The 21,090-nt window shown below is 54.5% G+C and overlaps 1 protein-coding gene across 2 annotated transcripts; it reads left to right on the forward strand.

Moving 5' to 3' along the window:
• Positions 1–1,479: 1,479 nt before the first annotated feature.
• On the forward strand, positions 1,480–14,049 carry TICAM1 (toll like receptor adaptor molecule 1). Of its 2 annotated transcripts, XM_044916866.1 has the most exons (3): positions 1,480–1,562; positions 11,401–12,334; positions 12,575–14,049. In XM_044916866.1, the coding sequence occupies exons 2-3, from the start codon at positions 11,532–11,534 to the stop codon at positions 13,833–13,835; spliced, it is 2,064 nt and encodes a 687-aa protein (XP_044772801.1). In that variant the 5' UTR covers positions 1,480–1,562; positions 11,401–11,531; the 3' UTR covers positions 13,836–14,049. The 2 variants fall into 2 exon arrangements, with proteins under 2 accessions (XP_044772801.1, XP_021560944.1); XM_021705269.1 differs by having other exon boundaries at positions 11,401–14,049.
• The last annotated feature ends 7,041 nt before the right edge of the window (positions 14,050–21,090 follow it).

The raw sequence follows: 21,090 nt of genomic DNA on the forward strand, positions 1-21,090 counted from the left end.
GTGGTAAGATATACTTAACATGAAACTTACCACTTTAACCATCTCTAAGTGCACAGCTCCATGGCATCAAGCACACTCACACTGTCGTGCAGCCACCTCCACCCTCCGTTTCCAGAACTTTCCGTCTTCCCAAACTGAACCTCTGTCCCCATTCAGCACTAACTCCCCACCCCTCCCCCGGCCCCCGGCTCCCACCATCTACTTCCTTTTTCTACGAATTTGACTCTTCTAGGGACTTCCTATGAGTGGAATCAGACAGGATTTGTCCTTTTGTGTCTGCCTTATTTCACTGAGCATGATGTCCTCAGGATCCATCCAGGTTGTAGCAGATACTGATTTCCTTCCTTTTGAAGGCTGAATGATATTCCCACGTATGGATGGACCACATTGTGTTTATCCATTTAGTGATAATGGATCACTAAGTCGTTTTTGTTGTTTTTTTTTTTTTAAGATTTTATCTATTTGTTTGAGAGAGAGAACGAGAGACAGAGAGCATGAGAGGGAGGAGGGTCAGAGGGAGAAGCAGACTCCCCGCCGAGCAGGGAGCCCGATGCGGGACTCGATCCAGGGACTCCAGGATCATGACCTGAGCCGAAGGCAGCCGCTTAACCAACTGAGCCACCCAGGCGCCCCACTAAGTCGTTTTGGAAAAATATTTTAATAGATGTATTTCAACATAAGGAAGACTTCCTTGTAACTTCTTGTATTTTGTTTTACGCATCTACAGATGGTATTTTGAGAAGACGCTCTGAGCTTCTCCAAACTGAAAAAGAAACCCCGTCAAAGGCATTACGACTTTCATAGGCCCTTGTCCATTAAAATAAATAAACGAATAAAAATTATATTTACAACCATGTTGGTATAAAGACTAATATAATCCAGGATGAACCATATTCATTATTTTCTTTCTGATTTGAAAAGAAATGAAAACATTTTCGTGGGTCCCTAAAAGTATGGTGGTCCCACATCTTAACTATGACCAATGGACATGTGTGCACTGGGTTCAGGACCCCCAAAAGGTTAGGGTCCCTTATGAATTCTTAAATGTTATGTTTGCAGCATCAAGATATGCCATCTCAGCTGCCCCTCTTCCAGGCACCTGGGGATCCCCAAACCCCCCCAGGGTGGCGATTTCGGGTAGCCCTCCCCCAATATTACCCTATCCCCCTGTTCTATTCCGGGGAGAGCATTATCACTAGCTGAGATGATCTAATTTTTAAATTGTAGTTACTCTCTCCCTAGACTGCGGGCGCCCCGAGGGCAAGGCTCTGTCCCTCTCGTGGTCCCCAGCGCCCGCGCGGGATGTGCCCAAAGTCGCCGAAGATGGCAGCCCTAGGGTGGCGCAGGGGGGCGCTGCGGGGCGCCCCGGGGACTTTCCCTGTCCCGCGAGGGAAGTGTGACCTCACCTTCCTGCCTCGCTCCCCGCGGGACGCGGAAGGGGCGGGCGGAGGCCGGGGGTGGAGCCGCCCGCGCGCCCTCCGCCCCCAGCCACCCGCGGGCACCGTCGCCAGGCCTCCCGGCCTCCAGCCCCCGCGCCGACGATCGATGGAGCGGGACCCCAGGTAGGTGGCGAGGGGACCAGCGCCGGCTGGGTTGGGCTGGGGAGGCTGCGGCTCCTCCCTAGGGTTCGCGACCAGCTGCTCCCCACCCCCCGCTCATGGTGCCCTCGCGCCCCTTGTTCGGTGCCCCCCTCAGCGCTCAGCTGCCCTCCCGGGTGGCCCTGGTCCTCCCCGACCCAGATTCCTCCTCACCCTCCTCGCCGGATTGCTCCCCAACACCCCAGATCTCTCCCCAACACACCGAATTCCTTCCCGACACCTCGAAGGCCACCCCACCCTCCCGATTCCTTCCCACCCTCCTGGGTCCCTCCCCAACACCCTAGTTCTTTCCGAACGCCACCGATTTCCCTCCAACTCCCCAGATTCTTCCCCACACTCAGAATTCCTCTCCGACATCCCGGATTTCTCCCTAACATCCGGTATCTCTCCCCAACCCTCCCGATTCCTCTCCAGTACCCCCCGCCCCCCCGTTACACACACACACACACACATACACACGTTTCTGATTTCTTCCCAGACACACACACACACACACACACACACACACACACAGGTTTCTGATTTCTTCTGTCCCAGCACCCAGTTCTTCCTGTCCCGTCTGCGCGCCCCTCCCCCCAGCCCCTTCTGGGTCCCGAATCCACTTTTCCCAGGGGCTCCCGGGACCCCCCTCCCGCGGCAGGAGCGTGCTTCCCTGGGCTCGGGCCCCCAGCAGCGGAGATCCGAGAATCTCCAGGCCCCACAACTCCACCGCTTCTGGTGGGGCTTGGGGTTGGTTGCTACCCGCCTAGGAACTTCTGCCGTCACCACTCAGACCTGGAGATCCTCAGGGCACCCCTCCCATTTCTTCCCTCTCCCTGTGGCTGAAGTAGGAGGTTGGGGAGGGGGCTCTGCTGTGACGCCCAGGCAAGCTGGAGGTCAGGGCTTGGGTTCCGGCCTGTGGGGGTGGGCAGGTGGGTTCAGGGGGCTCCTGCCTGGGCCCTTGTTTCCTCCTCTGAATAGGGGCACGCATTCATCCTTCAGCAAACATTTATGAAGAACCAGGGGCAGAGTAGTGCCCCCACAGGGTCCTCAGTCAAGACAATAAGCAAAACCCCGTGAATGGTCAGGGTGATGTGTGCCCGATGAAGAGAGTGGATATCCGGCAGCTTCTCGGTTGGCCTGGCTTGAGGATTCCTCAGATCCAGGCACCGGAAGGGGCCCCACAGAGTCGGTACTTGGTGAATAAGAGCTGGGGCCCTGGAGCCAGGCTGCCTGGTTTAAATCCCTGCCCCCTTACTTTCCACCTGTGTGACCCAGGGCAAGTGGCTATACCTCTCTGTGCCTCCCTTTCTGATGTGCACAAAATAGTCCTAACTTCCAAGGTTGCCATGTGCTTCATCCGGTGCCCACTGCATAGTAGGTGCTCAGTAAACACGTAGTGAACAAATGTCCCTTTGGTCTCCTGCATATTTTTCAGGGACAGTCTGGCTATGTTTTGCCTTCTGTGTCTTGTAACATTTCTTAATCAGCCAAAAGGACTGAATGGCGCCTCGAGGCTGTGCCAGTCCTGGTGGGAGCAGATTAGACTTTTTGTCTTGCTGGGGAGAGGATTCAGCAGGAAACATTTATGGAGTGCTTACTGTGTGCCAGGTGCTGTTCTGTCCATTCATTGATTGATCCTGTCAAACTATTTATTAAGCGCCACCTGTGTGCCAGTCATTAATGCAGCTGTGAACAAGATAAATGAATATCCCTGTTTTAGCAGTGCTGACTCAGGTGGGAAGCGATGCATTCTCAACAAAGTAAGTTGGGAAACCTATAGTGTCAGGTAAGGAGAAGTTGGAAGGAGAAAAATAAAGCAAGGAGTGTGCAGGAATGGGCTTCAGTTTTAGGCAAGGTGGCCGAGGTTGACCTTGACGAGGAAGTGATATTTGAGCTGAGACCTAAAGGAGGCAAAGGAGCCAGGCATCTGGGGACGGGTGCCCTAGGCTGAGGGAACAGTCAATGCAAAGGCCCTGAGGCAGGATCCAGTGTGGTGTATTTAAGGAGCAGTGTGGTTGGATGGGAGGGAGCAAGGGGGACTGGGAGGAGGTGAGGGCAGGGAGGGGACAGGGGCCCACAGGGAGGACCCATCAAATGAGTCATGTCTGAGACACCTCTGATTTCTCCCTCCTAATCACAAACCAGCTTTTCCACATTTTCTGAATCAAGCATTTGGGACCAAAGCCAAGGTGCCCTCCTTGCCTCCTCATGATCCTCTCCCTTTCTCCAAATTATCCACAAATCCAACTATTCCCCACCTTCCTTGAGATCCCCACCCGGTCCAGCCCCTGTCATTGCTTGCCTGAGCGGGTCCAGGTCCCAGGCTCCTGCCCCTGCTCCCAAGTCTGTCCTCCCTGAAGCAGCCGCCAGAGGGCGCCCCTGAGCCCCGAAGTCAGGCCCCGCCCTCCTCTGCCCACAGCCCTCCAGGGCCCCCACCTCCCCGCTGGCCCCAAGGCCCACCGCACGACCTGCCCCCCTGTCCCTCTCTCCCCTTCGCTCACTTTGCTGCAGCCACACGGGCCTCCTCATTGTTCCTCCCACATGCCAGCCTGTCCTACCCCAGGACCTTTGCACGTGCTATTCCTTCTGCCTGAAACTTTCTTCCCCAGATCTCACCTGAATCACTCTCATCCCTCCTTCAGGTCTCAGCTCCCATTCGCTTCCTCCCAGAGGCCTCCCTCGCTCCTCAGTAGACTTTCCCTGGCTCCTCACTACCACACCCTGTTTCATTTTCTTCATAAACTTCTCATTCTCTGCAGTGGATCAGTCTCTCATCTATTATCGGTTTTCCCCAACTGGACTATGAGCTCTGCGAGGGCAGGGGATCTGTGCATCTTGGGCTGCAACAGCACCTACAACAGGTCTTAGCACATAGTAGGTGCTCAACGAATATTTGCCCGATGCACGGAGAGACATTGGAGACTGTGGAAGAGGAGGAGAGGAGGGAATGGGCATGAGCCAGATGTGGTTAAAAATGTTTTAAGAAGAGGAAGAGAAAAAAAATAAGTTCTGCCAAGTTTTATTTATTTATTCTTATGCATTATTATGTTGTTATACTGAGCTCCTGCTCATGGGGAGGGCCACTTCCCGGTTCTGAGGAAACTGACATAAGTGGGCTCCACAAGAGGGCAGGTGGCAGAGCGAGGCCCCCACCCCTGTTGGTACTTTTGTCACAAGGCATCCACGCTGTGGGCTGCGCGGTGTACTCTGCCCTGGAGGCCGTGGAGGGTGGGGCAGAATGAGAGCCGGGTTTGTGGCAGGTAGGGGTGGGAGCTGGGCAGGGCAGGGTGGATGGAGAACACGCTGGGGGGCCGGTCCTGGGAGGCGGGCAAAGCTGGTGTTGCCACGGTCAGGGCTCAGGCCGGTTGGTGGGGAGGTGGAGAACGGTTGTGTGGCTTCCGATATTTTCTAGGAATGCAGGCGGGGGTGGTCCTGTCTTGCTGCTTCTGAGGCTGGCTCACAGCCTGAGCCTTTCCTGGAGGACCTCCAAGTCTGGTGGCTGCTGGAAGGGGGCAGGAGTCATGCCCACAGACCACCCATGGAGTGCCAGGCACCCCTCCAATGGTTGTACGTGTGTGAGCCTCTTCAATCCATGCTGACGCTAGCAGATAGGGCTTCTCATTGCACCCATTTCAGAGATGAGAACACTGAGGCACCCGTGTGCACATGGCCTGCCCTTCTAGCTTGGGAGTGGTGGAGCTGAGATTGGAACCCCAAGGGCATTTTTTGCCTACCAACTGCTCTCTCTTGCCCTGGAGGTGACTCATTTCAGGTGGGCGTCACATGGATGAGGGGGACGTTGGCCCTCAGACAAGGACAGCCACTGCTATGTTCTCGCTGACTACATTGTTGCGGGTGGTGGAGTTGGAGAACTCTTTTAGAATTTTTTTCCTTTTATTTTTTTTAAAGACTTTATTTATTTATTTGAGAGAGCAAAAGAGAGTATGAGCTGGGGGTGGGAGGGGCAGAGGGAGAGGGAGAAGCAGACTCCCCGCTGAGCAGAGAGCCCGATGCCAGGATTGATCCCCGGGATCCTGACCTAAGCTGAAGGCAGACTTCCAACCGACTGAGTCACCCAGGCGCCCTGAACTTTTTTCCTTTTAATTTATTGACGTATAACCTGAATTCAGAATAGGACACAAATCCAAAGTCGAACTTGATGAATTTTCAAAGCGAACGCAGCAGGAAACAGAACGTGGCGTCCAGCGCCCCCCCACCCCTGCGCTCTCCCAGGTGTTACACTTCTGCACATCTTATCCGCTGTGCCTTTTATCTGTTAAAATTTGGAGGGCACATGCCAACACATCTGAGTTTTTCTCCTTTTAAGTTGTATACACAGTTGCTCCCAGGAGTCCTCGGGAAGTGGAAAGAACGGTTGATCTGGGACTCGTTGCTGTTGAAGGGGGATATCAGACCATATTCCAAGTAGCGGCCTTGCTAATTTCAGAAAGACTTGATGGTTGTGCAGGAGTCGATCTTGAATGTCGTTTTTATCCCCTTACACAGCTGATGGGGAGCTCACATCATAGCTAGGAGGAGCTATACGCCGTCTCTGAGTCTTATTGCTCACTTGCACCTGCATTAAGTGTGTCCTGCATTAGCCTGCGTCCCGGTCCCCAGGTAGCCGTGCTGCTTAGGAGCTCTGTGACCCTAGGCTACTTCCTGTGTCAAAGATGCTGATGATCCCAGCCTTACTGGGTCGTGGTGCCAACGTCTAAACTCTTTGCTGCCCAACAGAAACATAAAGTGTGGTGCCTATGCTATGTTACACTTCCTAGCAGTTATATTAACAAAAGGAAAAAGTGAAACAAGTCAAGTTCATTCTCTCAATACATTTTATCTATCGCAATAGAGCCAACGTGTAACCGATATAAAACATTACTAATGAGGTATCTTACCTATCTTTCTGTGTGTGTGTGTGTGTGCTAATTCTTCAAAATCTGGTGTGCATTTTACCACGCTGTATTTTCATCAGTTTCAAAGCGAAATCGGGCCCTTCTAGAACAAGACTGTGTTTAACAGGGAGAGAATAGTTGATGCTGCCTCGGCTTATCAATTTCAGTTTCGATTAATTAAAAATGAACCCAGTTTAAAATTCGGTTTCTCCTTAGGAGGAGTGGCTACATTTTTAATGCTCAGTAGCCACATGTCGCTGCCTTAAAATGCAGACGGGACGGCTTACACACCAGAAATGTATTTTCTCAGGGCTCAGGAGGCTGGCAGTCTGAGATCGAGCCGTGGGCAGGTTTGGTTCCTTCCAAGGTGTCTCTCCTGGGCGTGTGGACGCTGTGTCCTCACAGGTCATGACTCCGTGCACGTCTGTGTCCTCCCCTCCTTTTCTTGCAAGGACACCAGTCACTCTGGATTAGGATCCACCCTAACGATATCATTTTAACTTCAGCACCCCTGTAAAGACTATTCCCAAATGCACGTCACATTCTGAGGTCCCGGGGGTTAGGGCTCCAACTGTGAATTCTTCAGGGGGACACAGTTCAGCCAGTAACAGCCCGTTATGCTTCACAGTAATTATATGGGCTTGAGAGAGAGGCTTTGGGTTGTGTGGTTACGTACATGGATGCCAAATAACTGTCACTTGCTGTGTCATCTTAGTCAAGCTTGCCCCTTCGAGTGGGGAAAAAATCAAGCCTGTTTCCCGTAAAGGTCCAGAAAGTGAATATTTTCAGCCCTGAGGGCGACACGGTTACCGCTGCGACCCCTCAGTAACAGACAGTGGCCATGCACTGCTGCGGGCCAAAAAATACGAAAACAGCCCAGTGACCTCTGTCCAAGGCAGTGATGCACAGTGTCCTGAGTGTCATTGTTCTCTGTTCTAGGCAGTTATGTGCAGTTGTGGTTTATTTATTTATTTATTTTAACTAATCTCTACACCCAACATGGGGCTTGAACTCACGACCATGAGATCAAGAGTCGTATGCTCTGTTAATAGAGCCAGCCGGGTGCCCCATCATCAAGCCAATCTTGATTAAAAAAAAAAAAACCTGCAGGAGGATAGGGAGTGAGTTGTGGGTTTACCTGGCAAAAGCGTTGCAGGCAGCGGGAACAGGGAGTACAAAGGTCCTGAGGTAGGACCGTGCCTGGCGAGTTTGAAGAACAGCAAGAAGACCAGTGGCCTAGAGTAAGTCCTCAATTAAGGGGATCCACTAGGTTATATATTATAGATACGCATGCCCACATTACTGCCCTATTATGTATATATTATATGTACATATTATATATAAATATCATGCCCACTGGACTGTTTGCTCTAAGAGGAAAGAGTCTGTTTCTGTTTTCTTTCTCCATCCTGGTATGTTCAGTGGTCCCCAGTACTTGGCAGATGCTGGAAAATTGCTCCTTGAATGAATGTTTCCCTTCCTCCTTCTTACATACTTCATTACTTATCACGCAACAAATATGTTTGGAGTTTTTACTCCACAGATTGCATATTGGCCCACCTTTCTTTTCTTCTTTTTTTTTAAGCTCACAAGGTCTCTTAAAAATATTTGAGGGGCACCTAGGTGGCACAGTTGATTGACCGTCTGACTCTTGGTTTCGGCTCAGGTTGTGATCTCAGGGTTGTGAGATCAAGCCCCGCGTGGGGCTCTGCACTCAGCGTGGAGTCTGCTTGAGGTTCTCTCTCCTTTCCCTCTGCCCCTCACCCTGCTCAGGCGCTCTCTCTTTCTCTCTCAAATAAATAAATAAATCTTTTTTAAAAAGTTATTTGCATTGGGCACGTGGGTGGCTCAGTCGTTAAGCGTCTGCCTTCAGCTCAGGTCATGATCCCAGGGTCCTGGGATCGAGTCCCACATCGGGCTCCCTGCTCAGCGGGAAGCCTGCTTCTCCCTCTCCCACTCCCCCTGCTTGTGTTCCCTCTCTGGCTGTCTCTCTGTTGAAAAATAAACAAAATCTTAAAAAAAAAAAAGTTATTTGCATTGATTGCCAACTTGGCAAATTTAGCAGTTTCCTGAAACTCTGCATTTCTGGCTTCTCTTGAAGTATTAGCTGATGTGGTCCCGTGGAGTTGTTTTTCCTCAGGGCAATACACATAAGTCACAGCCACCACATTTAGACAGGTCTAAGGTGGTTCAAAATGTTCAGGTCCCACCTCCCTCCGTGTGAAAGCCCAAGTCCTCCCCCAATGGCCCACACAGCCCTGCAGGACCCACCGGGTCCCCTCCCTGCCCTCCCCTCCTCCCTCTCTCCCCTCACTCACTCAGCCAAGCGGGCATCCTCGCTGCTCCTCCATCACTCTGGGCTGGTCCTGCCCCAGGGCCTTTGCTCATGCTGTTCCCTCTGCCTGGAACTCTCTTCCCTCAGATGTCCCTCTGGGTCACATTTGTATGTCCTGTTGAAATCTCTCTTGTCATCAAGGCCTTCTTGAACCACATTGTTTAAAACTGTGAACACCCCCACCCCTGACTCTTGGGGTTCATGACCCTCCTTCCCTCCTCGTGTTTCTCCGTAACATTTATTCCCAGCTGATGTGCTGTGAATGTCACTCATTTGTTGGTTGTCTGTCCTCCACAGGAGGAAGTCAGCTGCATTTGGTGGTGGTGGGGGGTCTGTGCTATTTCACCCCCCCCACCAAGTCCTCATGTCAGCATCTCGGGCCACTTCTATTTCTGAAACAGCCAGACAGCCACTTGCCTCTCTACATCCTTCCCCCAAGTGCCACCCCCTCTGCTCCTTCTTGGCCACTTCTCTTCTGCCCTGCTCCTGGGGTCAGCTCAGTCCTGTCCCCCTTGCACTTCTGCTCCCAGTGCGGCTCTCCCCATGCTCTCTCTGGCATGCATCTGACCTTCCTGGAATCTTTGACCTTGGCCCTGGTGCCCCAGTGACTCACATCTACTCAAAATGGATTTTTAAAAAAAAATCCTGAATCATTTTTGCCCTGAGGTCTGTGATTCACGGTCTGTGATCCATGAGTCAGCTTTTGCTCTAGACCAGGATCCTCAATGTCAGCACTGAGCAATATTTGGGGCTGGATCATTCTCTGTCGGGGGTGCTGTCCTAGGTACTGCTCAGGGGAGGGGGAGTGAGCAGCATCCTTGGTCCCATCTACTTGATGCCAGGCACACCTTTCCCTGTGGTCGTGACAACCATCGATGTCCCCAGACATTGCCAAGGGTGGGGGTGGTTGGTGGTCAGAGGTGTTCTTGGTTGAGAAGCACTGCTCTAGGCTCTGGGGGTGTCATTGTGGGCACTAGGGTGGACCAGACAGGAGTCCCAGCCCAGCTGAAGGGCATATAAAGTGTTCTCAGTCTCCTGGAATGGATCTGAAATGGTGGTTTGTGTTTTTGTTTTTCTAAGTCTGAATATGATGTGCTTTGAGCACCGGGTGACCTCAGTTATGGGATTTGGAATACTCTCCCTAGCATCCTGTTGTGTGCCCTTGTGAAAGGCCTTTTTTTTTCAAGATTTTATTTGTTCATTTGAGGGACAGAGTGAGCGCGCGAGAGAGCACATGAGCAAGGGCAGAAAGAGAGGGAGAAGCAGGCTCCCCGCTGAGCAGGGAGCCTGATGCGGGGCTCGATCCCAGGACCCTGGGATCATGACCTGAGCTGAAGGCAGTCGCTTAACCGACTGAGCCACCCAGGCGCCCCGAAAGGCCTTTTTCTGTGCCTGTTTTTTTCATGCACAGCATTGGGAGGATATGAGTTCTAGCCTCATTCATTCATCCCACAAGGTTAGGTCCCCGCTCTGTGGTTCAGCAGCCCAGCAGGGTTAGGAGAGGCTCAGCCCCATCCATGGGTGCCAGGTGGCCAGGAGGCAGACAGCAAATGCAAAAAGTCTAACACACAAGAAAAGTTCACCCGGTGACACGCTGGGGGGAACAAGGTGACGTGGGAGAGACAGACTGGGAAGGACAGCGGGGTCGTGCAGGGCCGCAGAGATGGTGCCATTGTGCCTGAGAGCTGAATGATGAGACTAGCGTCCCTCAGGCAAAGGTCTGAGGAAGGAGCTCTCCAAGCAGAGGGAACAGCACTTGCAAGGAGCCCGAGGTAGGAACCAGCTTGGCATTTGTTGAGACATGGAGAGCAAGGAATAGTCTCCAAATGGCTTGGCAGCACCATCAGGCCTGGAGCTGGCTCTCAGCAATGGTTAGTTCCTCATGCTAACATCACTACCTGCAGCAGCTAGCTGTGCCGTGTAAATGACCCCAGGATGTCGTGGTTTAAAAACCACAAACATGTATCATCTTATACAGTTCCTGGGTGTCAGGAATCTGGAGGAAGATGAGCTGGGTGGCTCTGGCTTGGAAGCTCTCTCGAGGTCGCTGTTAAGCTGCTGGCCGGCAGCTGCCTCATCTGAAGGCTCGACCGGGGCCGGAGTTGCCAGGAGTCCAGGATGTTCCCTCTACCTACTGACTTCTGGTCATCAGGCTCAGAACTTTCCCTATGTGAAGGCAGCACAATTCCCTGAAACAATCCCACAAGTGAGCTTATTATTATTCCCAATAGGCAGTATAGTTCTGTGGTTGGGCACTCAGCCTCTGGAGCCAGATTTCACGGGTTCAGATCCCAGCTCTGTCACCCACTGGCTGTGTGACTTTGGGCAAGTGACTTCCCTTTTCTGGCATGATTTTTTTCACATGCAAACAGGAAAAATAGTCGGGTCTACCTCTTGGGTGACACCAGGCAAGTGTTGGCTGCCCTCATCTTGCAGAGGAGGAAATGGAGGCGGGGGGAGGTGACACATCTTTCCCAAGGTCACCCTGATAGGTGGTGGTGGCACCAGAAAGTGGGCAGATGGGGGTGTCTGGGCCACCTCCCAGAGCTATCCCCTTTCTGGAGGTGACTGTGTCTCTCTTGCTTCACAGGTCTACTGCTGTGTCCCCCATGAGACTCGGTATGGTGAGCACGTAGGGGACTCCAAGCATGCAGGAAGGCAGGTGGTGTGGAACATGCCTCCACCACCCAGTGCTTCTGCTGCCCACGGCCGCACTCACCTATGCCCATGGCCTGCACGGGCCTGTCGCTCTCCAGAGCCTTTGACATTCTAGGTGCTGCAGGCCAGGACAAGCTCTTGCATCTTAAGCACAAGCTGAAGACCCTGCGCCCAGGCTGCCGGGGGGCGGACCTCCTGCATGCCATGGTGCTCCTGAAGCTGGGCCAGGAGACCGAGGCCAGGATCTCCCTGGAAGCGCTGAAGGCGGATGCGGTGGCCCGGCTTGTGGCCCGCCAGTGGGCCGGCATGGACAGCGCCGAGGCCCCAGAGGAGCCCCCAGACTTGTCCTGGGCAGTTGCCCGGGTATTCCACCTGCTCGCTGAGGAGAAGCTGTGCCCGGCCACTCTGCGGGACATGGCCTACCAGGCTGCCCTCCATACGTTCAGCTCCAGGGATGACCACCGGCTCGCAGAGCTCCAGGGAGAGGCCCAGGACTGCTGTGGGTGGGGTATCATCGGGGACCCAGGGAGCTTCCAGCCCCTTCACTCTGATCTGGGCTGCCTGCCACCATCCTCAGTGTCACCCTCGGGCACCCGCAGCCTTCCCCAGCCCATCGAGCACCTTTCAGGCTGGAGCAGAGGGCGTTCCCTGAGATCCACCGGCAGCCCCGCCTCCCTGGCCAGCAATCTGGAAATCAGCCAGTCGCCCACCATGCCCTTTTTCAGCCATCACCACAGCTACCACAGGCCCAGCAAGCTGTGTGACGAGCCCCAGGCCAGCCCGGTGCCCGAGCCTGCCCCCATGGGCTGCCAGGAGCCTGAGGAGGTGAGCTGGCCACCCTCGGAAGAGACTGTCAGCCCCCCATCGATGGAGACTGCCAGCCCCCCACTGGGGGAGACTGTCAGCCCCTCATCAGGAGAGGTGGTTAGCCCCTCATCCGGGGAGAGTGCCAGCCCCCCATTGGGGGAGGCTGCCGGTCCCCCATCGGGGGAGACTGCCAGCCCCTCATCGGAGGAGGCTGCCGGTCCCCCATCGCGGGAGGCTGCGGGTCCCCCATCGGGGGAGACTGCCAGCCCCTCATCGGGGAAGACTGCCAGCTCCCGGATGCTACCAAACAGTTCAGCCCCTAGGCTTACTGAGCTGGTCCCAGATGCAAGCCCTGGCCAGCCCGACTCCCCCAAAGCTCTGGAAATCAACACCTACTACCCGGTGGAGTGCACAGAAGCATTGGCAGCCCCCAAATCTCTCTCCTTGCCCTCCAGAAACACTTGCCCTGACAAGGACCAGCCCCCACTCCCACTTCCTGTAGAAGATACGGCTTCCCAGGTGGCCAGCTCATGCCCACCTGCGCCTTCAGCCCTAAGGACGTCCCCTCCCTGCCCTTCATCATCGACCTCTTCTTCCACTGGTCTGGCCTCCTCCAGCCCGTGCCCCCCTTCTCCCGAGTTGGAGTCAGAGCAGAAATTCTATAACTTTGTGATCCTGCACGTTGCGGCGGATGAACACATTGCCCTACGAGTCCGGGAGAGGCTCGAGGCCCTGGGGGTCCCTGATGGGGCCACCTTCTGTGAGGATTTCCAGGTGCCCGGGCGGGGCGAGCTGCGCTGCCTTCAAGACGCCATCGAACACTCGGCCTTCACCATCCTGCTGCTCACCCCCAATTTCGACTGCCACCTGGGCCAGCACCAGGCGGGCCATTCGCTGATGAGCAGCCTCACGCGGCCCGGGTGGCAAGACTGCGTGATCCCCTTCCTGCCCCTGGAGAGCTCCCAGGCCCAGCTCAGCCCCCACACGTCCAGCCTGCTCATCGGCCTGGTGTGGCTGGACGAGCACTCCCGGATCTTCGCCAGGAGGGTGACCAACACCTTCAAGCCGCAGACACTACGAGCCCGCAAGGCCCACTGGAGGAAGGAACAGGACGTGCGGGCCCTGCAAGAGCAGCGCCGGCGCCTGGAGGGCGAGCAGCAGCAGGTAGCGGCACTGAACGCCGCCTACTCGGCCTACGTCCAGAGCTGCTTGTCCTGGCAGGCGCAGATGGAGACGCTCCGGGTGGCCTTCGGGAGCCACATGCCACTTGGGACTCAGGTGCCCCCCAGGGGCCCGGGGCCTCTGGGCGCCCCCCCGCCCTTTCCCTCCTGGCCGGGCCATCAGCCGCCACCTGAGCCTCCGTGGCCGGCCGGCTCGCCCGCGGCCGCCTTCCCGCCGCCCCCCGCCTTCCCGCAGGCCGGCCCGGCGCCCCCTCAGAGCCCCGGGCTGCAGCCCCTCATCATCCACCACGCCCAGATGGTGCAGCTGGGCCTCAACAACCACATGTGGAACCAGAGAGGGACCCAGGCGCCCGAGGACAAAACGCAAGGAGCAGAGTGACGGGGTGGCTGGGCCCGAGGACCCGGACCTTGGGGACGCCCCCCACCGTTTCCGGGGGGCGGGGGGGCAGAGGAGCGTGACGTCATCGGCCGCTCTCCGGAAACTGCGAAATGGGCCCTGACGACTTCCTGGCGCGCAGGGTGGCCAGAATTGGATGTGGCATTTACAAATTCTCACCTGGGTGGTGGTGGGGGGAGTGGGCTGGGGGATGTGGGTACCGTGTTTTAACTATAATAAATATTTATTGAACGTTTCTGCGGTGCCGTTCTCCTCTGGGAGACTTCAACTGTTCCCAAAAAGGGAACCAGGAGGGAGGAGCTCGCTTCTCCCCGTGTAAGGCATGGACCGAACGTCGTGCGCAGCTTCTCGCATTTCATTGGCCAGCGCCTAGTCACGTGGTCCCTCGGCTGCAAGGGACTTTGGGAAATGTAGTCTTCTGCTGGGCAGTGGGCTTTGCGAAAAGTTTTGGTTCTAATACCAGAGAACATGGAGAGAAAAGACACGGGGGGACATTTAGCACTTACTGCTGTAGCCCCTCTTTTTTTTTTTTGCCAAAGGTTCCTGCCTTGATGTGTCGTGTCCCCCACTCCCCACCTTGCTGGGCTCAGATCCGACCATGTGATCTTGGGCAAGGGCCTTCGGCTCTCTGAGCCTCGAGTTCTCATCTGAGAAGTGGGTTTGATGTTTCAAGGTTGTCAGCAGATCCTGTGTGAGACACTGAACCTCGCAGTGTAAGTGCTCATTAACCGCCAGCTGGAGAGGAGGGGATTAATCTTTTTTCAGGGTCACAGACCTTTGAGAAAGGATAGAATTAACACTTGTTGGGCACTCACATTTACGGATTGTGCAGGCTTTGAAGATCTAAACGTATTCGATTTTATTTTTATTTTTAAAAGTAATCTCTGTGCCCAAGGTGGGGCTCGAACTCAGGACCCTGAGATCAAGGGTCACATGCTCCACCCACTGAGTCAGCCTGGCGCTCCTGAACCTATTTTAATCCCCAAAATTGACCTCCCTCAGAGTAGAAGCTTATATTGTTGGGCTCATTTTACAGATAGGGAAAACAGGCTCAAGGGGGTGAATCTGGGTCCGCACGGTCACACGGGTCAGAAGTGGAGGAATTGTAATTTCCAAGGGAGGGAGCGCCGCAAGGGCGAACTCCAGCCGGAGGAGCCAGGAAGCTGCTAGCCCCTCCCACCCAACAGCCTGGCTCAAACATTAACTTTGCAAGCCCTCTCCTCCGTTTCCTGGGGCCCCGGAGGGCGGGCCTGGCTGAGTCACCCAGGCCGTCAGATACCACTAGTTATTTTAGTCGCTGACTCAGATTTTGTTGGGGCTCAGCTTCCTGGAGCCTCCGCAGCACTGAAGTGAAACCTGGGGAGGAGCCCGGGAGACCAGCTTCCAGGGTGGGCCGAGGTGGGCTGGGTTCGTGGACAGACGGTTTCTGATCATGGAGGCGAGAGCTGGCTGCAAATAACTGGACGATTGCGGTGAACGGGCCATTCGTTCATGTGAACATTTATTGAGCGCCTACTGTGTACCCAGTTTGTCCCAGGCACTGGAGTGCCCTAGGGGCAAAGGCAGTCGCAATCTATCCCTTGCTCTCCTTTCAGTCGGAGGCGGAGGAGAGGGGACAGCGAATGAGTCATCACAGGAAGAAGTGAGATAATTTCAGAAAGTGAAGGGCTATCAGAAGAAATGAACAGTGACATGGGGGTGTCCCAGGGGGGAAAACTTTGGCCCGAGTGGCCAGGGAAGGCCTCTCTGAGGGGGTGATGTTAGAGCCAAGACCCGTAGGAAGAGGAGCCGGCCAGGATGAGAAGAGCTTGAGGACTGGGGTGATTTTCTGGGCAGAGGAAACAGCTCGTGGGCAAAGGTCCTGGGGCAGAGCCCTACCTGGCATGTTGGAGGAACAGCAAGGACGCCTGTGTGACTGGAGCAGAATGAGAGAAGGGGAGGGAGGGAGGAGGGGAGGGCAGGGAGGGGTCGGTAGCAGGTTCCTGCTGGGCCCTGGGGGCTTCGGGGAGGACTTGGACTTTTCCCTCAGGGAGGTGGGAGTCCTGGAAGGCTGTGGGCAGAGGAGGGCAGGACCTGACTCGAGTGCTCACAGGCGCCCTCTGGTGGCTGCTCTGGGAAGGACAGGTCAGGAAGTTGGGGGGAGCAGGGCGCAGCGCTGAACCTGGGACCAGAGCAGTGGCAACAGAGCAGATCCAGTCCAGCCATGATGGGGACTGGACCCAGGTGGAGGCAGAGGAGGGACAAGTGGGCACATTCAGAGCGTGAGTCTTTATTTCATCCCTGAGACATTGTGAGACTTGGGACAAGTCACAGCCCTTTCCTGGACCTCATCTTTCCCATCTGTACTCGGTCCTAGTGACTTCAGGTCTGGAGCTCCAATACTTCGCACGTCCCCGTGTCACTCCAGCATACTTAAAGGACAAGCATTTTGAAAGCCCTGGGCCGAGGCTTTTACATGCTGGCTGAACTTATTTCATCCTCCCAGCAGCCCAGGAGCTGGAGACTATCCTTGTCCCCAGTTTACAGATGAGGACACTAAGGCCCAGAGAGGGGCAGTCACTTATCCAAGGTCACACAGCACGCAGTAGCCTTTGGGGGCTGAAGAAGGAGCCAGGTGTCTCTGCTGGGTTCCAGCCCATATGGAGATCATGAGACTGCTCGTTCATTACATCCATTGTTTTTTGTTTTTGTTTTTGTTTCTTATTCTGTGAAATAGTCTTATTCCTTTCCTGGCTCCTGGATCTGTCTGGGTCACTGTAGTGTCTTCAGCGCCCAGGGTAGTTGCTCAGTAAGTGAATCCTTTTGAGGAACAATATGTGGAGCACCTGCTGTGTGCAGGTCCGTCTGGGGCGCTATCCCTGCCCCCTATGGAATTCCCTGGGCAGTGGGTGGAGAGGATGTGATTCATCCATCTACTTATCCATCCACATTTATTGAGCTCCTACTGGGTGCAGGCACCTGTGGGCACAGGGGCGATTGAGTGGTCACCATACCCCCCAAGGTGACCTGAGACAACACTGTCCTGTTCTCTCAGGGCTCACGGTCAGCTGCCAGAGACAGAGACAGTGACCAGGGGAATCAGGCCTGTGATGGAGAAGTGTAGGGAGCTGCGGCGGCCCAAAGGGGACTGCTGACCAGCCTGGGGGGATTCAGAGAAGCTTCTGGAAGGAGAAAGTAAGCTGAGACTTGAGGCGTATGGTGGAATGAGCCATGGGCTGGGAAGAGAGCTCCCGGAGGTGCGCAGAGCACCGGCAAAGGCCCGGAGGCGAGAGTGTGAGCTAGGACAGCTCCAGACAGAGCTGCGCTTCACCAGAGCTGGGGGCTCAGCCACACGTCCTGCTGCCCTGGCGCCCCCTGGTGGCCGCCACCGCTCCAAGGCCAGTGCGCCCCCAGTGGCCACCAGGCCTGGGGTGTTTCCTGGGAAACCCCCCTAGCCCCGCTAGGACAAACAGCCTTAAGGAAAAATAGTGGGGAATTTTTTTGAAAATTTCCCGTTCTTTAAGAACTCTGAAACATGAATCAATAACAGATGATTTGTCCCTGCTAACCATGATGTCTTTCTGAGATGATTAGATCTTGTACAAATGTCCTCCCGCTCTCTGGGCCCAGAGACGGCAATGCATTGCCCAGTGTCACCCAGTGCATGCGTGGCTGCCACCGAGCCTGGGCAGAACTTGAGGCACTTTGAATCTTGCAAATCTTCTGCATCTCCGGCGCAATCTGGGTGGTCCACCAGAGGGCGCCCGTGAGCACCTCCTCTGCCCTCCGTCCTCCAGGGCTCCCACCTCCCTGGAGGTACAAGCCCGGGTCCTCCCCGCCGCCCCCAAGGCACAGCGCGACCTGCCCTCTCCTCCTCTCCCTCTCCCCCCCCCCATCTAGTCTGTACGAGCCACATGGCCTTCAACACACAGATGTGGTCCTGCCCCAGGACCTTTACACAGCTGTTCCCTCTCCTTGGAATGCCCTTCCTCCAGATGCCAACATAGCCCCCTCCTCGCCTCCTCCAGATTTTTGCTCAAATGTCATCCTCTCAATGGAGATTTCTCTGATCACCCCACTTAAAATCATTTACAACCTCATCCACCCTCCCCACCCCGTTCTATTGTTCCCTAATGCTTAGCACTTTTAGACAAAAATAGTAAGTCACTTATTCACTGAGCACATTGTTTATCATCTGCCTTCCCAAGAGGATGGGAATTTTATCTGTTGATTTCACTGCTGGACCCCAGTACCTGGCACATAGCAGGTGCTTAATAAATGACTTTGAATTAATGGGCACATCTTTTTATCTTTAAAATAACCTCTTTGTGGGGCGCCTGGGTGGCTCAGTCAGTTTGGCGTCTGCCTTCGGCTCAGGTCATGATCTCAGGGTCCTGGGATCGAGCCCCGCATCGGGCTCCCTGGAGGCGTCTGCTTGTCCCTCTCTCCCTGCCCCACTCGTGTTCTCTCTCTCTCTCAAATAAATAAATAAAATATTGAAAAAAAATAACCTCTTTGTTCTATGTTTCCCTCCTGCCTGCTGGTGAATGTCCTGTCCATTCGTTTTGTCATCCGTTCACCAAACAGTATGTATTGAGCACCTAGTGTATGCCAGGGGTGGTTTCAGATTTGGCGGACAGTGTTGACTAAAGCAGACCCTGTCGTTGCCCTCATGGGGCTCATAGTTCTGTGGGGGAGACAGACACACCACTAGGTGGTTGCAGCCAGGGTGGTCCTGGGTGTGATGGGGGAATGCAGAGGCCACTGTGGGGGCCCTGGGTCTGGGGGCAGTCGTGGGGGGCTTCCTGCTGCAGGTGGAACGTACAGCTCATGCAAAGACCCCATGGTGGGAGGTAGCTTGGCACCCCTGAAGGATGGGGAGGAGCCAGTGTGGTCGACCTGAGTACCTGTGTCATGAATGTGCCTCCCTCCACCTTCCTCCAGAACAGGATGCAGCCTTTATTTGTGGAGACCCAGAAGGTGCTGCAGTGAGTATTCTGCGCCACAAGGGGTCGCCATGGGACAGCGATTCGAGCTTCTCCCCTGCCTGGGGCTGGAGAGAGGCTGGAGGAGCAGAGAACCCGCAGAGAGTGCCAAGTTCCAGGTCATACCAGCAGCCCCCTTTCCCCGCTTAGAGCCTCTGTAAATAACAACAACCACAGTATAAATATCCCCACTAACTGGGGCTTTGGCAATTGTCCAGCCTAATGCTGTTGGGGACCACAGCCCAGAGAGGGCAGACACCTCCTTTAAGTTACACAGCAGGTTCCATCCCCACCGGGCCCACACGGTGCCCCCTCCCACGCGGAGTGCTTCTGGGCAGGGATCTTTTATTTTTAGCCTGGTCAGGGGATACGGCCTTTTTATAGCCCGGGGAGGTGCCAGGGTTTCCAATGTCCAAGGGAAGTTTAAAAACTTGTTCTCTTCCCAAGAAAAGGAGCTTCCTGACCTCTCAGGGGGGCCTGGCCCAATCTCCTGTCTTCCCCGATGCTCCCCTGGGGTCCCTCAGACCCTCTATCGGGCTCTGCGCTGGTCCCCACCCTGTAAACCCTATCCCCCTTCTCTTCGGGCCCCTGGGCACCGGCGGCGGGCAGGCTGGGGTGGCGCCGCGTGCCCGCCCATCCCTCGCTGGGTCTCGGAGGCTTGCCATCACGCCCCGCCCATTCCCCAGCCTTGCTCACCTGTCTCCTGTCCTCAGGAGCTTTGCCTGCCTTCTGCCCTCTTCTTTACTTCCTTTCTTTAAAAAAAAATTTTTTTTTAAAGATTTTATTTTTCAACAGAGAGAGAGACAGCGAGAGAGGGAACACAAGCAGGGGGAGTGGGAGAGGGAGAAGCAGGCTTCCCGCCGATGTGGGACTCGATCCGAGGACACTGGGATCATGACCTGAGCCAAAGCCAGATGCTTAACGACTGAGCCACCCAGGCGCCCTACTTCCTATTTTCGAGTCATGTAACAGTTTTCTTTAAACAGGCTTTAAAATTGACTCCCCCCCCCCCTTTTTTTTCTCCTGGAATTAGATTGTGGTGATGGTTGCACAACCTTGAGACTATACTAAAAGGCATGGAATTGCACACTTTAAGAAATGGTGAATTTTCTCTCGGTAAAAACTTGTAACAAACTCGTCTTTATTTTGAAACGTGGGTCATTTGCAGTATTAACACCTGTAAACTCACATGTTGTCGGGGGGTGGGGTGGGGGAGCCTAGCTAAGCTTTGCTCCCTAAGACATATTTGAATAAATACACAAGTAATGTGAAGCTTTCAAAGCCCATCCATAGCAGACGTGTAAGTGGGTGTGCAGACAGTGGGCACCCCGTGACTAGGAGGCTTTGTGTCTCCCATGCCCCAGGACATTTTCACCGACAGTCTCAGTCCTTCTTGTCACGTTGCAAGCAGCTGCTGCTGTTCACCCCGAATTACAGATGAGGACACTGAGGCACGGGGAGGGGCGGTGGCATTCCTGAGGTCACGTGGCCGCTGTCCTGACCACTGTCCCACATGGCCCAGTGAGCGTGCTCATTCTCTGAATGAGGAAACGACCCCATCAGAGCTTTGATGGTGGGTTTGTGGCCCGAGGGCTGAAGCCAGAACCACCCCCGCCGCACGTGTTTCATTTAATTGTATTTAACTTTTGTTCTTAATAAAATATTTTGTTATTAATGTTTTTAATTCCAGTGTTGTTAATACAGTGATAATTCATTTCTGGTGTACAATCCGGTGATTCAACACTTGAAGGCATTACTCGGTGCACATTGTGTCAATTTCATCTAACTTTTAGAAGAACCAGCTTTTCGGTTGATTTTTCTCTTACCGTTTGTGCATTTTTAAAAATTTTTAGTTTTTTTAAAGTTTTATTTATTTAAGGAATTTTTATGCCCAATGTGGGGCTCAAACTCACGACCCGAGATCAACAGTCGCTCACTCCTCTGACCAAGCCCGCGGGGCATCCCTTGTTTGTGCATTTCTGTTTCCCTGATTTCCACTCTGTTTTCCTTCCTGGCTTCCATGTACTCGGGGTTTAATTCGCACTCGTACTTCCAGCTTCCTGAGGTGACACTTAGACCTCGGTGCAGCCCCCCTCCAGCCTGTTCCTGCGGCTGCAGCCGGTGACCTTCAAGCTTCAATCCAGGCACAGCTCTCCTCGCCCTGAGGGTGAAGCGCAGACCGCTCACCCTGCACCGCCTGCCTGAGCTCCCCCAGCTCCTTCCTCCCTCACTCCATCTGGCCACATGGGCCTCCTTGTGAATTCATTTATTCA

This window comes from Neomonachus schauinslandi, chromosome 1, assembly GCF_002201575.2.
Source record: "Neomonachus schauinslandi chromosome 1, ASM220157v2, whole genome shotgun sequence".
Classification (NCBI taxonomy): Eukaryota; Metazoa; Chordata; class Mammalia; order Carnivora; family Phocidae; genus Neomonachus; species Neomonachus schauinslandi.

Coding starts and splice junctions, on each gene's coding strand:
- TICAM1 (XM_021705269.1), top strand. CDS start 11,532: ATGCCCATGGCCTGCACGGGCCTGTCGCTCTCCAGAGCCTTTGACATT.